The following is a 15,282-nucleotide window of genomic DNA, read 5'->3' as shown; positions in this document are numbered from 1 at the left end:
TAATTTGACATCTTTCGAATGGCACAAAAGACAATTAACAGCCATGTATTTGCATATTTGAGCTCACTGTGACCAGCTCAAGCGGCTGTCCCTTGCACATTCTTTCACCAGATATAAAGAATCAAAAGCTATTCCCCTGCCAGACATCAGCTGGACTTAAATTTTAAGATGGAAGAAACGTTTAGAAGCAGACCCAAGCGATGTGGTTGAGAGCGGGAAGAGACATTTGGCGTTGGTGGTGTTACTCCTTTTTCACCTCACACCTTCTTCCCGCCTTTTTTCGGTCCTTGCCCCCACCGAACTAATCCTCCACTCTCCTCTCTTCAACTCAGCGCTTCATCAAAGAGACACGGTTCGCCAGCGTGCCTTTACGCGGTGACATCACGACGACGTGACGCGGCACGCCGTAATACGCCGAGAAGCAGGCGCCTGAGAGGAGGAGGGAATTTGGTAGGGCCGCTGCAGCTGAAGTAACGGATAAGTCGCGTGCGGTCGACGATATCTTACCTCTTCGTCACAACCGCCGGGACGGTGAGTTCCCGCGGCTCGGTGCTCCTTCTTGGGGATCTTGCCATTTCATGGCTCCTCTCCAACCTCCAGTTAGGACTCGTGTCTGTGGTCTCGCCGGGAACTCGTTCCCTTGCTCCTTGTTTCTCCCTGTGCGAGCTCAGGTCACGGGGGATGGTGAAGGATCGGAGGTGCTGTGTGAGCAGAGGCCGAGTTCATGGATTCGGTGATGTGCTGTGCAGTGCAGGGAAAGAGGGGAGGGGAGGGGGAGAATGGTTGGTGCTGTCTCTGACCTCCAGAACACCACCTTCCCGAGGCGGATCGGTGTGATCTCCCGGCCCTTCCCCTCGTCCTCACAGACCGGGGAGAGAGGATCTGTAGGAGTCAGATAAATACATCCATGCCATATCGAGCAAAAGAAAAAAGATTTACTGCATTATTGAAGCCACTTATTTTGGGCTTGAGACCCCCGCCTCTTGTTTTTTTTTTTTTTCCCTCCTGACGTGTCCCCCCCCCCCCCCCCCCCCCCACTTGCCCCTCTTGCAGATGCAGTTCATGCTGCTCTTCAGTCGCCAGGGGAAGCTGCGGCTTCAGAAGTGGTACGTGCCCTTGTCGGACAAGGAGAAGAAGAAGATCACCCGGGAGCTGGTCCAAACGGTGTTAGCTCGCAAGCCCAAAATGTGCAGCTTCCTCGAGTGGAGGGATCTCAAAATCGTCTACAAAAGGTTGGCATGTACAAAATTAAATGAACTCTGGGTTGGTACCTTCCTGGGTTTTTATTCTCTGGTCGCTTGTTACCCTGCATTCATGTGGGGCGGATTTAGTTATATTGGTTTTTTTTAAATGTTTGATAAATTGGTTGATACTGTATTTTTAAATGTCTGCTACTATAACATCTGACGCGTTTTATATCCTGTTTTCACATGTATCTGTTGACATAATGAAACGGTTTGATCCTGATGTCTTAAGCATTTTTTGCCACCGAGTTACATTTTAATCATACCGGTTTCGATCGAGTGTTCACAGAAGCACTTTGCCGACTGTTTTCTTCGGCTGTGTTGGAAAAAGTGTGAATCTCTGTAGAAAATGTCATGATTACTTCAAATCTGCTGTACTCAATGTATGTGGTGAATCCCTGTCTTTTCACCTTCACTTGCTTCTCTTCCATAGTATGAATGTAACAAAGATCTCTAGCACATTACTTATGGTAACTTAAAGGTCAAAAGTAGACACAATGGTTGATGTATTGAATATCCTCCTATTTTGCTATAGTATATAATCAACACAAATTATAGGCCACTTAGTCATGATACTAGCTTAAAATATTACAGGATTGTGGAGTGCAGCATTGTAATTGAAAGCAATATAGGAAGGGAAAGAAATTTTAGTTTGGACTGTTCTGTTGCAAGATGTGTACTGAACCATGACAGTTGAGTAATGGCAAGGTTACTGATCAAATCCCGGAGTTGGTTACTTATAAGGGAAAGCTGCAAACTTTGAACTTCCTGGTAAAGTTGGTACTTTTAACATTTCTGAACAATCCAAAACATCAGTATTTTTATACAGTGGCATTTTAGCTTTAGACTAAAAATGTCAGTGAAGCTGGATAGCCCCATGATGGCGGAGTAGGGCTATCTCCTTGGCCAGCTGAGGGTGTAGGGTCTTGGGGTTCCACAGCGTGAGATGGGGAATCTGGGGCTGGTGGACAAACTGAATTTGGTAACCATTATGCACTATTTCCAATACCCACTGATCTGAGGTTATGGACTTCCAGGCTGAGAAGCGAGCTGTGATTCTGCCCGGAGGTGCGTCCATTAACCATGGTGGTGGCCTGATCCTTAAGACTGTGCAGTCTTCCCTGTAGTCGCTGTTTGTTGCTGTCTCTGCCCTCGTGGTTTCCCTCTCCACTGCTGGTGTTGTGGAAGAGGTTGGGTCTGTTGTCTTTGGAATGCCAGATAAGACGGTTGTCGAAAGGGCTGATAATTCCGGTATGGACGTCTAGCGAATGGTTGTCGCCGATTTGACGGATAGTAGCATTTGGCTGATGTTGGTGTGGTTAAGGACTGCACTGCCAGGGCTTAATCCTTCAGTTTACTGACGGTATCGTGGAATCGGTCTCCAAATAAATAATCTCCCAGACATGGGAGATTAGCCAACTTTTCATGTAAGTCATCACGAATGGCACTGGCTTTCAACCATGCTATTCTGCGTGCTGCTATAGCTGTGGCTGATGCCAGAGAGGAGTTCTCAAATCCTTCGTATACCGCTCGCAGAAGATGGCGCGAACATTCCTCCATGTCTAAGATGGGCGTCGGAATGTTGTCCCCCGTCGAGGTAAACATGCCCTTTGTTGCTTGAATGCACCCATACATGTATTGCACCATGTAGAACTGATGATGGTGAATACGAGCGGCCAGCATAGCATTCTGGTAGACTCGCTTGGTGAAATCATCCAAGCATTTATTGTCCTTACCCAGTGGGTTGGAGGCATGCGTTTTTGACCTCTTTGACTTCTGTAACGCTGATTCCACTACGACGGATTCGTGCGGTAACTGCGGCATGGAGTATGTAGAAGGTTTCTGTAGTTTAAACTTTAGGTCTGTTTTCCTAGTCACTGCTGACACTGCGAAAGGTGTTTCCCCACGATTTTTGCAGAACTCCATGTAATACATTGTGTAGAGGAAGCGACGTCGGTTCCCCCGGTGTATCAAAAATTTTTAGGAGGCCGAAGGTTTCAGCCCTGGGCTCCGGCAATTTTTGCACCTCTATCTTCAAAATGGCTCCCATCTGTTCTACGAATTTCGGGTAAGAGAGGTCTTCCGGGGGAGAGTATGGCTCCACAGGTTGTTCCGGCAGGTCTGAAGGGTATCCTGTGGATGAGGAATGAGAAGATCGTGACTCCAGCGATTCACTCCTTGACCGGTGGGATGGTGCTGGTGAGGGTGGTCGCAGTCGGGTAGGAGTCAGTGCTGGTTCTCCCGGCAACGATGGCGGTTGTTCCATTGGTTGTGGAGGGTCCGATTTGGCCTCTGGCGGCAAAGTAAAAGACGACTGCAATGTCTCGAAGAATCCCGCCAGTGATTGGGAGAGATCCCAAAAAACTTTTTGTGTTTGTGGCAGCATTGATGGGCGGTCCTGGGAAGTGCCCCCGGGTCCTGAGTTGAGTGGTGACCGCCCAGGCCTTGCTTCGTCAGGTATAGATTTTGCGTGTCCTGTCGGGCTCCCTGTCGAGGCTTTTGAACAGGAACTCGACGACATAAAGGAGGAGATCGGAATTACTCGTATTCCTGATTGATCAGAGTCTATATCCTGACTAGAGGATGTGGAAAGTGTCGTTTATGTCTCCGTTCATGTCTATCATAGGAAGGGCTTTCTTTATGATGCCTGGATCGCTTCCTGGTGTGGGAGTGTAGGCTACTCGACGCGGAGTTGGATGTGGCCAGCATGTCAGACTTGCGAGCCCTATCCGTCGAGTGCTGCGCCCTATGACTCGAACTGGGCTCTCCTTGATGCTTGCGTTGCCCACCAATGTGAGTACGTCGATGCCTGTGGTCGGATTCCTGCCTTGAAGTGCTCTGAGCGCGCACCTTATCCTGCGGTGTGTGTTTGGCGCCGGTCTCTGTGTTACATGGCTTGTCGGGTGCCGGGTTAGCGTCCGCCCCCAGCCTCTCGGCACCGAGTCTCTCGAAACCGAGTCCCGTTCCCAGTCTTTCGGCACCGGTCCCAGCGCTCAGTGTTCCTGCGCTCGACCCGATCCTTTCAGCACTGATCTTCCCTCCGGCGCCGGCTCCCGTGTCTGTCGAGTTGGCGCCGACGGTGTATGAACCAGAGCCGGAACTGTTGGCGCCGATTGCAACGTGGGTATCAGTTGCTCCGGACTCCTCAGGCCTGTCGAGCGATGTTTCATTTTTGAAACCCCTGGCTCCGGCCTGGTCTTTCGCTCGGCACGCACGTCTGCTCTGTGTGTCGTCCAAGTGCGCTTGAGGGATCTGTGGTGGCGTCGTTTGCGGCCCAGTGGTGAGGGTTCACGTGGGCCTCTATGTACCAATACCGGTGGAGCCTTACCTCCAGTCCCGGAGGGTTGTTGGTCACATGATGAGGCTCTTCTTTTTTTGCATTGGCGGTCTTGACTCCTGTCCTGGGGAGGAATGAGTAGTGGAAGGCCTGTTTGTTAATGTGAGCTCCATCATCCAGTAGGCTCGGTGCCGCCTAGCTCGCGGGGACATGCGAGCGCAAAATTGACAGTCGGATTGCCTATGATTCAGTCCCAGGCAGTGGTAGCATCGATGATGTCTGTCGGTGACGGACATGATCTTACCGCAGGGACACGGCTTAAATCCGGAAGGTTTTTTGGACATTTCTTCGAAAAATAACGATGTCTGCTGAGGAGAAATAGAGCTCAGAGTGCGCTCCCTCACACAGAAAAAACAGACTGAGGAGAATCTGTTACTTCATGCGCGGGAACCCACGCGCAGCCGCAGAGGGAACAAAAAATCTACACTCTGCTACATAAGCTCTGCCTCCCGGGTACTGATGGACAGTTCCCATGACAGCATGGCTAATTCAGCCCTGCTATCGATGGGAAATGTGCTCTTACAGCTTCATATGTAGAAAATCACTTTAAATATTCACCTTTTAGATTTAAAAAGTACGGTGAGATGTATAAAAATACTAAAATCAATAGCATAAAAACAGAATATTATACCTTTCCAGGAAACCCAACCCCAAAATACTGCACAGAATTAGTACTAAAGTTGGCCAGCAAAATGAAGCTAAAGCTCCAGCTAGCTTTTGGCTTTTAATTTAACAGCTATTTGGATTCATGGTTCACTAAGGAAAACCTGTCGTGTTTTTTTTTTTTTTTAAATTTTTTTTCCGTATTGCCTATATGCTATATTCTAGGGATGCTAACTGGAAGTCTGATGTACAGTAGTTCTCTGATGGCTTCTGGTTGGGGTGTCAAATATATATTTTTTTTCTTACAAACACACCTTTCCAAATATTAAACAAGAAGAAATTAAGGAGCTAATGTTGTGCTGGATGTGCAGCAGATGCTAAAAACCATACTTTCTCTTAGCTGCATCAAATTCTCTTGTATGAAATTAGCTATCGGCAGAATACTAGCAAACTGTTAAGTAGTGTTCTTTAAACAAGAAACAAAGGGTATTAAAATTATTTTAGAAGAGTCTGGAAGTTTGAGATAGTCGTGAAACTGACTGCTAATGCTGCATTCTAACAGAGCAGACAATTAGATATGTGATAGGACCACTGTCTGTAATGCTGCATCTTCTGTGTAGACAGGCTCATTGGCGCATTTGGATTGTCTGGAAATATATTTTAAAAAGTTTGTCTTTTGATGTTTAGTTATTAAGATAGATGCCTTCCTGATGTAATGAGTTCTTAGAGAAAATAATTTTATTTGTCTTTTAGTATGAACTTGATGTTTAGTGTGAATCCCTGAGGCTTAAATTGCTGGTTGGGAGGAAAAACAGCTGAACTACAGATGTCTGCTGATATTCAGCTGAATTGACGTGAAGTCACGTCTTAGAACTGAATGTAAGGAAAGAGTAGCTTTTAGATGAATTTGTATTTGACTGCTAATAACTATGAACTAATCCTCTGTCTGATGTCAGGCTTGACATCTTTATTCCTTTGTGTTTTTATTTAAAAAAAAAAAAAAAAAAGCATCTGTTCTAATTTACTTTTTTCTAAATGTTATCAAATGTATATATTTAAAATCTGTTTATTGAATTTCCAATTAAACATTATAAACAATATAACATTAGAGATAATAAGCATAGGATATGAAGTCAAGATAATATATATAGACATATCAAAGCTGATACCATCTATAGACCTGAACATCAATCTCCATTTTCCTCGCATCTAGACAGATGGATTCAGGACCAGTGGGTTATGCGCCTCTACCAGCAGATGGAAATTGAGTGACGTCCGTTTGCTCAATTTCCATCCATATATATATAAAGTGCATTTCCCTACTGGGGATTGCTTCAAAATTTAGAGGAGAATTAATTGGAGATTTGAGTTGTGCCACTGTCCTGTGGTGATACATAATAGTCTGTCTCCCCCCAGTTGAGAATTCCTGAGGTGATTTCCGTGATCCCTCAGATGAGTACCTTGGTCCGTAGCTGGTTCTGCAGCGGGTGCAGGAAGCAGAGCGTGGCAATGATGGTATATGCCCTCTCCCCCCCGCAACCGGAGACCATCTCTGTACTCAGCCAGGAAGGCTGAGCTCAGGTACGTTTAAAACAAATCAGTATAGAGAGGTTTTTGTAGGAGTTTCTCCGGTCTCTGTGCTCAGCACGCCATTTTGACGTTCGTTCCTGTGGTGGTTAAGGGAACTGAGCAGCCTGGCCGGTTGAGCAGCCAGGATGGTCTAGACCCAGCTGTTAGGCTTCTTTCTGTGAACCACGTGGTAGGCTGCGGTAGGGTTTCCGTGCGATTTTGTTTTCTGTGCGTTCGGCTACCCTCTACAGCAGTGGTTCTCAACCTTTTTTCGGCCGGGACACACCTGACAGATGGTTCTCAAGTGCGTGACACGCTGAACATGTGACCATCACGGGACAAAATGTAAATATACATTCTGCATCCTCAGGAACCACGTCGACCCCCAAAAATGGGTGCAGAGCAGAACTAGGGCATTATCCGTACAGCTCACCATACAAAAAAAGATATTCTGGATCTGATGACATCTCAGTAAAAGCAAAACAAACTCTTTGTACTGGCAGGCACAATATCCCTCCTTATGAAAAGACAGTAATTTACCACTACAAATATTTAACCAGGCCCTAAACACTAATACGCCTCCTATTGGGAAAACAGAGCAAGCCAAGCTTTTATAGATACCCACTTAGAAATAATTGTAAAACTATACTAATAAATGTTACAAAACAGCTGATGAACAGAATAACATTCAACAATTAAAAACTTATAAAAATTAATAAAAATTGTCTAAATATCAAAATATTTCAAAACAGCAGACACATCACATAATACGCAATAATTAAAATGGCAGTCAATCAAGAAAAATAAACTTAAAAAGCTGCCTTTACTTACCCTCTCCAGCAACTCTCCTACTCCTTTCCCTTGCAGATCAATAGCACTCACCAGAAGCAGCAGTGGCTGCTAAAGCTATGTCCTCACAGTCCTCTTCCTTAAGGCCCACAACCAGTCACAACCAGCCTCTGTCTCATACAGACTAGTAACTTCCCTAACTAGTATCTCTTCCTCTCACACACACACACCAGTCACCTCCCTGACCAGTCTCTGTCTCTCTCTCACACACATATACACACACACACACACACACACACACATACACGTCACCTCCCTGACCAGTCTCTGTCTCTCTCTCACACACATATACACACACACACACACACACACACACATACACGTCACCTCCCTGACCAGTCTCTGTCTCTCACACACACCAGTCACCTCCCTGACCAGTCTTTGTCTCACACACACACCAGTCACCTCCCTGACCAGTCTCTCTCAATCACACACATGCTCTCTCACTTACATACAATCTCACACATACTCTGTCACTTACAACCACACACACTGCCACTCATGCACCCATTGTACCACACACACACAAGCTCTCACTCATGCACCCAGGCACCCATGCTGCCACTCACCACCCAGGCACCCATTCTATCACAGGCACACAAGCTCTCACTCATGCAACCAGGCATGCATTCCAATACACACACACACACACAAAGCTGCCACTCACGCACCCAGGCACCCATTCTAACACACGCGCACACACACACAAAGTTGCCACTCACGCACCCAGGCACCCATTTTACCACACACACACAAAGCTCCCACTCATGCACCCAGGCACCCATTCTACCACACACACACACCAGCTCTCACTCACGCACTCAGGCACCTATTCTACCACAGGCACACACCAGCTCTCACTCACGCACTCAGGCACCTATTCTACCACAGGCACACAAGCTCTCACTCACGCACCCATTCCACCACACACACACACAAGCTCTCACTCATGCACCCATTCTACCACAGACACACAAGCTCACATGGAGCCTCTTCTCATTGTTTGGCCCAATAAGCCTGGCCTCCACTTCTCAGCTGCCTCTGGCTTGACCTCCCGCGTGCACAACGTCTCTCCAGTCGCCTCCTGTGGTGCACAGGGTCTCTCAGCTCTTCAGCTGTCGGCAGCGGCGCACAGCGTCTCTACATTCTTCGGCCCCGCTGGCGTCAGTGCGCAGGTCTCTTCGTTCTTCGGCCCCGCTGGCGTCGGCACGCAGCGTCTCTTCATTCTTCAGCCGCCGCCGGCGGCGTGCAGGTCTCTTCATTCTTCGGCCCCGCTGGCGTCGGGGCACACGTCTCTCCGCCCTTCAGCCGCCAGCAGCGGCGCGCAGCGTCTCTTCTTTCTTCAGCCCCGCCGGCCTGGCCTCCAGCGGTGGCGCGCAGCGTCTCTCCATTCTTCAGCCCCGCGCCTGGGGAGAAGGGAAGCACAAGCGGGGCAGTGGAACACCAGGAGCCGCGACACACCTGCCGGTGCTTGGCGACACACTGGTGTGTCGCGACACACCGGTTGAGAACCACTGCTCTACAGGACCATTGGTGCACTCAAGTGCATCTGGCTGTGCGTCTGAATTGTGCGCCAAGTTTCTTTTAGGTGCATGGCATATGCACACAACCTGGCATATATCAGTTAGGTGAGGTGACAGGGCGCTTAGGTTTGCAGTGGAAAAGGCTTGGGATGCCTAAATTTTGTGCGCCTACATTTTTTTAGTGTGAACACCGTCTGGATGCACATCTTCAGTCGCCTGTTAAGTATACTGACAGACTAATGGCACCGGTGGCTAAGAAACCTAAGCACCTTTCCCTCTGTGCTGCCTTGTCATATTAGAGCATCTCAGCCTGGAGTGCCCTCTGACTTGTGCCAGCATTGCTTAGAGGCTCAGGGAGAACTATCTTACTCTGATTTTACTAAGCCTGGTTCTTCCCAGCCTGATGATGACCCGGTTAAGGGCATGTCAGGAGGGGCGCCTGACCTTGGAACTCCCTTGACTGGTTCTTCAGCAAGGGACAGCAGCTCAGTGGGTTCCACATAAGTGCCCTCTGGTTTTGGCATTGATCCCTTTGCCTTTTCTTGGGTAGAAATTTTTTCAAGGATTGCAATCCTTTCTTCAGGTGCAGTCCTCAGCCCCGTCCAATCCTATCAGGTCAGATCCTCAGGCGGTGGCCTCTCCCTCTCTCTGTATTACATTTTAAGCGCCTAAGTACACCTTGATTAGCTGCAGTTATTCCCCACAGGAATCTGGATGGCACTGACGAGGCAGATCCTGAATCTCTGGAGGATGGGGAAATTCCTCCAGGACTGGAAGCATATAAGACTATGTTGAGGTTCTTTTGTAGAGATGAACTGCCGGCCCTGATTTCCCAGTCATTGAAGATGCCGGGAGTTCCTGGGACAGTTTCCATGTCTGAGCCAAAAAAAATCCCATTTTGGTTTCTTTCCGTAAAGTCTCTTGTTTTTTTCCCTGTTATGTAGGTCGTTCAAGAATTGATTGATCTTGAGCAGGACGCCCTGGAGTCATATTTCAAAGGGGGTTGGACTTTGGAAGGCCTGTACCCCCTGGATCCAGTGATGAGAGAGCATCCCTATTTTATGAAATTGGATATGCTTGTCGGTGTCCTCTCTAAACGGACGACTATCCCCGTGGAGGGAGGAGCGGCCTTGAAGGAAGTGCATGATAGGAGGATTGAGGCCATCCTTAAGCATTTGAAGCAGTGGCAATGACATTCCTGTTGTTCCCTGGTGGTTCGCTCTTGTTTGTTTCTCTCCCAGGAGATTGACTCTGGAGTGAATCCCAGGGCAGATATGGACCTGCCGCCGCATTTTTAGCAGATACAGGCTGTGATTTGGTTCATACCTTGGCCAGAGGAGTGGCTTTGTTAATAGTGGCTAGGCATCTGTTATGGCTGTGAAATTGGTCGGCCAATGCAACCTCCAAAGCTAATCTTAGGAAACTGCCTTTTAAAGGCTCATGCTTGCTTGGGAGTGAGTTGGAGAAACTGCCAGTAAGTGGGGTGAATCCCCGATTCCTTGGTTGCCGTAGGATAAGAAGCAGTTGCTGCGCCCCTTTGGTATGAGGGGTCATCTCGGAGGTTGCAAGCTGTTTTGTCTCTTCAGAGGAATGAGCTTTGAGGATTCGGCCTTTTGGCAGGTCTCTGTCCTTTCTTCCTAGACACCCCAAGCGAGGCACGGGCTCCGATAGTGGTGTATCTCCCAAGCTGCCTAATTGAAGGTTTGCTGACCCACCCCCAGGAACAGGAGATGGGGGGGGGGGGGGGGCACCTATCTCTCTTTTATCAGAGGTAGGTTGAGATTACATTAGATCAGTGAGTCCTGGAAGTGATACGAGAATGATATGTGCTGGAGTTTCACAATGTTCATCAGGACATGTTCATGGTGTCTCCCTACCACTCCCCGCAGAAGAAGCAGGCAGTGGAGTGTATACTGTCAAGGCTTCTCAGTCTGAGGGCTGTGGTTCCAGTACCCACCTCTCAAGAAAATATGGGTTGATATTCTGTTTATTTTGATGTGCCCAAGAAGGAGGGCTTCTTTCGTCCCATCCTGGATCTCAAAGGAGTCAGCCATCATTTGCAGGTAAATCATTTTCACATGAAAACTTTGTGCTCAGTGATAATGGCCGTGCAGTCAGGGGAATTTCTGTCTCCTTGTATTTGTTAGAAGCATACCTCCATATTACCATCAGATTGTAGCACCGACATTTTCTGCATTTTGTGGGGTTGGGGGTGCCATTATCAGTTTCGGGTACTGTCTTTTGGTCTGGCTGATTCGGGCCAAGTCTGTGGAAGAGAGCTACCTGGTGACTTACAAGGTGATCTTCCTGTTGCAGTAGCTTGGTTGGGGGGGTGAACCTAGCTAAGAGCAGTTTTCAGCCATCTCAGTCGGAGTATCTGGGTGTTCGGCTTGACACGAGGCAGGACAAAGTTTGTTTTTTTTTTTTTCCTGCCAGAAGCTCGTATTCAGAAGTTCATGACACAGGTGCGTCTCTTGGTGAACACTATACACACGACAGTGTGGTCCTATCTAGAGGTACTCTGGCGGCAACCCTGGAAGTGGTGCCTTGGGCAAAGGCATATATATGTCCTTTTCAGCGCTCCCTGCTGCCTCATTGGAATCTGCAGTCTCAGGGCTATCTGATTCGGCACCACCTGCCAATGAAAGTCTGCTCTCGCCTCCAGTGGTAGTTGTAAGCGGATCATCTGAGAAAGGGAGTTTCCCTGACATCGCCAGACTGGTACTCGCTACAGATGCAAGTCTTCAGGGTTGGGGAGCTCACTGTTAGGAACTAATGGCAAAGGGTGCTGGAATACAAAACAGTCTCGCTGGAAGCCCAGGTGGTCCAGTTGGTGTGCTTGCAGTTCAGCGGCAGGCTGCAGAGTCGAGTGGTTTGAGTAATATCAGACAATGCAACAATGGTAGCTTACATCAATCATCAGGGAGGAGCCAAGAGCCAGCAAGCGTCGCAGGAGATAGATCAACTTATGGAATGGGCAGAAGTGCATCTTCAGGAGATATCTGCTTTGCACATTGCAGGAAAAGACAATGGAAGAGCAGACTTTCTCAGCAGGGAGAGACTGGACCCTGGAGAATGGGTATTGTCGGATGAGGCGTTTCAGCTGATAGTGGATTGCTGGGACCTTCTGTTTCTAAACTTGCTGGTGACTTCTCACAATTCGAAGGTTCCTTGATTCTTCAGTCACAGGAGAGATCTGAAGTCCTTGTGTAGCGATTGCTTTTGTGCAGGTCTGGTCGGAGGACAAGCTGCTGTATGCCTTTCCTTCATGGCCCATGTTGGGCAGAATAGTTTGGAGGGTCAAAGGCCAAAAAGGGATGGTGCTTTTTGGTGGCATCGGATTGGCCCAGGAGACCATGGTATGCAGACCTGCGAAGGCTCCTGGTAGACACCCCCCCCCCCCCCCCCCCCCCGGTGTCTTCTGGTGCACAATAATTTGTTGCAGCAGGGACCTGTCCTTCACGAAGATCAGACACCATTTTGTCTTACGATATGGCCCTTGACAGGGCTCACTTGAAGCATGAATTTTCTACTGTGATGATTGCCATGTTGCTATGAGCATGAAAGTTCTCCACTTCCTTAGCTTATGTGCAGGTTTGGCGAGTGTTTGAGGCTTGGTATGAAGATCAGAGTGCTTCCCTCATTCAGTTAGGATCCCGCTCATGTTGAAATTTTTGCAGGATGGGTTTGAAGGTACAGGTAGTGGCTCTTGCATGTTTCAGAGGCCAGGTGAATGGCAAACCCTTATTGTCTCATCTTGATGTGGCCTGTTTTCTTGAGAGAAGTGAAACTTTGGCCTCCCTTGCGGTTACCAGTACGCTTGTGGAGTCTTAATCTGGTGTTGGATTTCTTGGTGAGCCCTATGCTTGACTGTTGCATAGCCTTTCGTTACGGTTACTGACCTTGAAAAACGGTGTTTCTGGTGGCAGTATGTTCTACATGTCGCATTTCTGAGCTGCAGGCCTTGTCTTATTGGGAACCCTTCCTTCGGGTGACTCCAGGAGCAATACAGCTGCAAAGTTCCTTCTTCTTGCCTAAAGTTATCTCAGAATTTCACTTGAATCAGTCCATTTCCTTACCATCTCTGGATAAGGAAAGAGATGTGAAGGAATATTGTCTGTAGTCTCTTGGATGTCAAAAGACATGTCGTGAGGTATCTGGAGGTTTCTAAACCTTTCTGAAAGACGGATTGTCCTTCATTGTGGAGGTAAATAGGGCGAGCCGGTTTACAGTCTACAGTAGTTCGCTGAATTAAAGAGAGAGTCACAACCGCATATGTGGCTGCTGAAAAGCTGTTGCCTACTCAGGTTAGAGCTCATTCCACAAGGGCTCAGGCAGTGTTATGGGCGAAGGTTAGTTTGTTTCTTGTCATTTTCTGAGCTATAACGTGGTCCTTCTTATATACCTTTTTCCGGGTATTATCGTCTGGATGTGAAGGATCGGGAAGACGCAGCCTTTGCACTTGCAGTTTTGACTGGGCCACGGGCAGCCTCCTAACTATTTGGGAGTAGCTTGGTCCTGAATCCCACTGGTCCTGAATCCTTTTGTCTAGATGCTAGGAAATGAGAAATTACTACTTACCTGATAATTTCCTTTTCCTTAATCTAGACAGATGGATTTAGCTTCCCACCCTTGGTTTCTGAATGATTGTGTTATGGTCCACCTGTGTGGCTACGTGTTCCAGGGGTTACTAGTAAGTGTTCATCTAGTCCCTAGATTAGTATTCATACATTCTTTGCCTGAGTTCAGTGTTTCCTGTTGGTTGAGTACAGAAATGGTTATCTGTTATTAACCAAGTTTTTGCTAGTCTGTCCACAGTTGACTTTTGAAGAGAATACTGTACTCCTGGGAGAATTCTGCGCACAAAAACTTAAAATTCTGCAAACTTTATATTGGTCAAAATAACACAATTTACATGACAGTCTTTAAGTAATTACATTTTTAACTAATACAGAAAAAAGTTATTACTTAGAGATGCAGAATTTTAAATATGTTGAGCAGAATTTCCCTAGAAATTCACTGTAAAAGTGTCCCTTCCACTTGCTCTCCCTACTGCCCTGGCAACTTTGCCCTCTCAGGCCCCAACTCCTCCACCTACCCTTCCACTCTATCGCCAGTCCCAGAGTTTGACCCCATTCTCAGTACTGCCCCTCACACACATGCTCCCTCTCTCTAGTATACATACACACACCCTCATACAGGCTCCCTCATACACTCGTGCGCACACACACATCCCCTCATACAGGGTCACTCTCTCTTGCATACACACCCACACATTCTCCCTTTCTCTCTCACACGTATACACACTCCTTCACAATCTCCTCATAGGCTCCCTCTCTCTGGCTCCCACACTCAAGCATCGCATCCCTTCTCTCTCTCCTCTCACACACACACACATTCATTCTCATTGGGGGCCTTCATCTTCGCTGCGAGCGGAGCACACTCCGTTCACGGCACACAGGGGCCTTCATCTTCGCGCACTCTGTTCGCGGCATGCCAGGGTCCCCTCTACCACTTTCTGTGCAGAATTTGACATTTCTTTTGGGGAGGTGGGGGGAATTCAGCGCTCCACACTAGCGCAGAATTTCCCCAGGACTAATACTGGCAGGCTCATGTCACTGCAGGAATGTATATACTGTGACGTTAGTTTCCTCAGCCTCCATCTGCTGCTAGAGGAGCATAGCCCACTGGTCCTGAATCCATTTGTCTAGATAAAGGAAATTCAGGTAAGTAGTCATTTCTCATTTCTCAACCATGATTATCCCTCCCCTTTTTAGTGCTCTGCTTAGCTCTGTTTAGAAACCTATGAAAGATAAAAGCTAAGATATTAAGGGATCACATTCACCCAACTTTATTCACTTTGCTTCTTAAATCAGAAGGTAGAGTATTTACAAAAAATGTCCATAATCTATTGCAGCTGTTGTTGAATTTCAATTTGCTCAGGCACGGTCTTGCTCCATTAAGAATAGATCAAACATAGACCACTTCCAACAGTAGACCAGAGTCTTCCAGCCACTTCACAAGTATCGGAAGAAGGGCCACAAGACAACCTTTTACCAATAATCGTTTCTCATACACATTGACATGTAATGTTGGAGCTATGTGACGCAAAAGGCTATTAACCATGATTTTATAGAAACTTTTACATCTGTGAAAT

The 15,282-nt window shown here is 47.5% G+C and overlaps 1 protein-coding gene across 7 annotated transcripts in view; it reads left to right on the top strand.

The window, feature by feature from the left end:
* The first annotated feature begins 341 nt into the window (after nucleotides 1-341).
* Nucleotides 342-15,282, top strand: part of AP1S2 (adaptor related protein complex 1 subunit sigma 2) — a 135,807-nt gene continuing 120,866 nt past the window's right edge. For 3 of the 7 annotated variants that reach the window (XM_029603239.1, XM_029603238.1, XM_029603237.1), the window contains exons 1-2: nucleotides 353-531; nucleotides 1,054-1,232. In XM_029603239.1, the coding sequence (XP_029459099.1) occupies nucleotides 1,054-1,232 (179 nt within the window). In that variant the 5' untranslated portion in view covers nucleotides 353-531. Of the gene's footprint in view, nucleotides 532-1,053; nucleotides 1,233-15,282 lie in introns of all 7 variants that reach the window. The other 4 variants (XM_029603235.1, XM_029603234.1, XM_029603240.1 and 1 more) reach the window with 3 other exon arrangements.

This window comes from Rhinatrema bivittatum, chromosome 5 (assembly GCF_901001135.1).
Source record: "Rhinatrema bivittatum chromosome 5, aRhiBiv1.1, whole genome shotgun sequence".
NCBI lineage: Eukaryota > Metazoa > Chordata > Amphibia > Gymnophiona > Rhinatrematidae > Rhinatrema > Rhinatrema bivittatum.
This window is presented reverse-complemented; position numbering and strand designations above follow the sequence as displayed.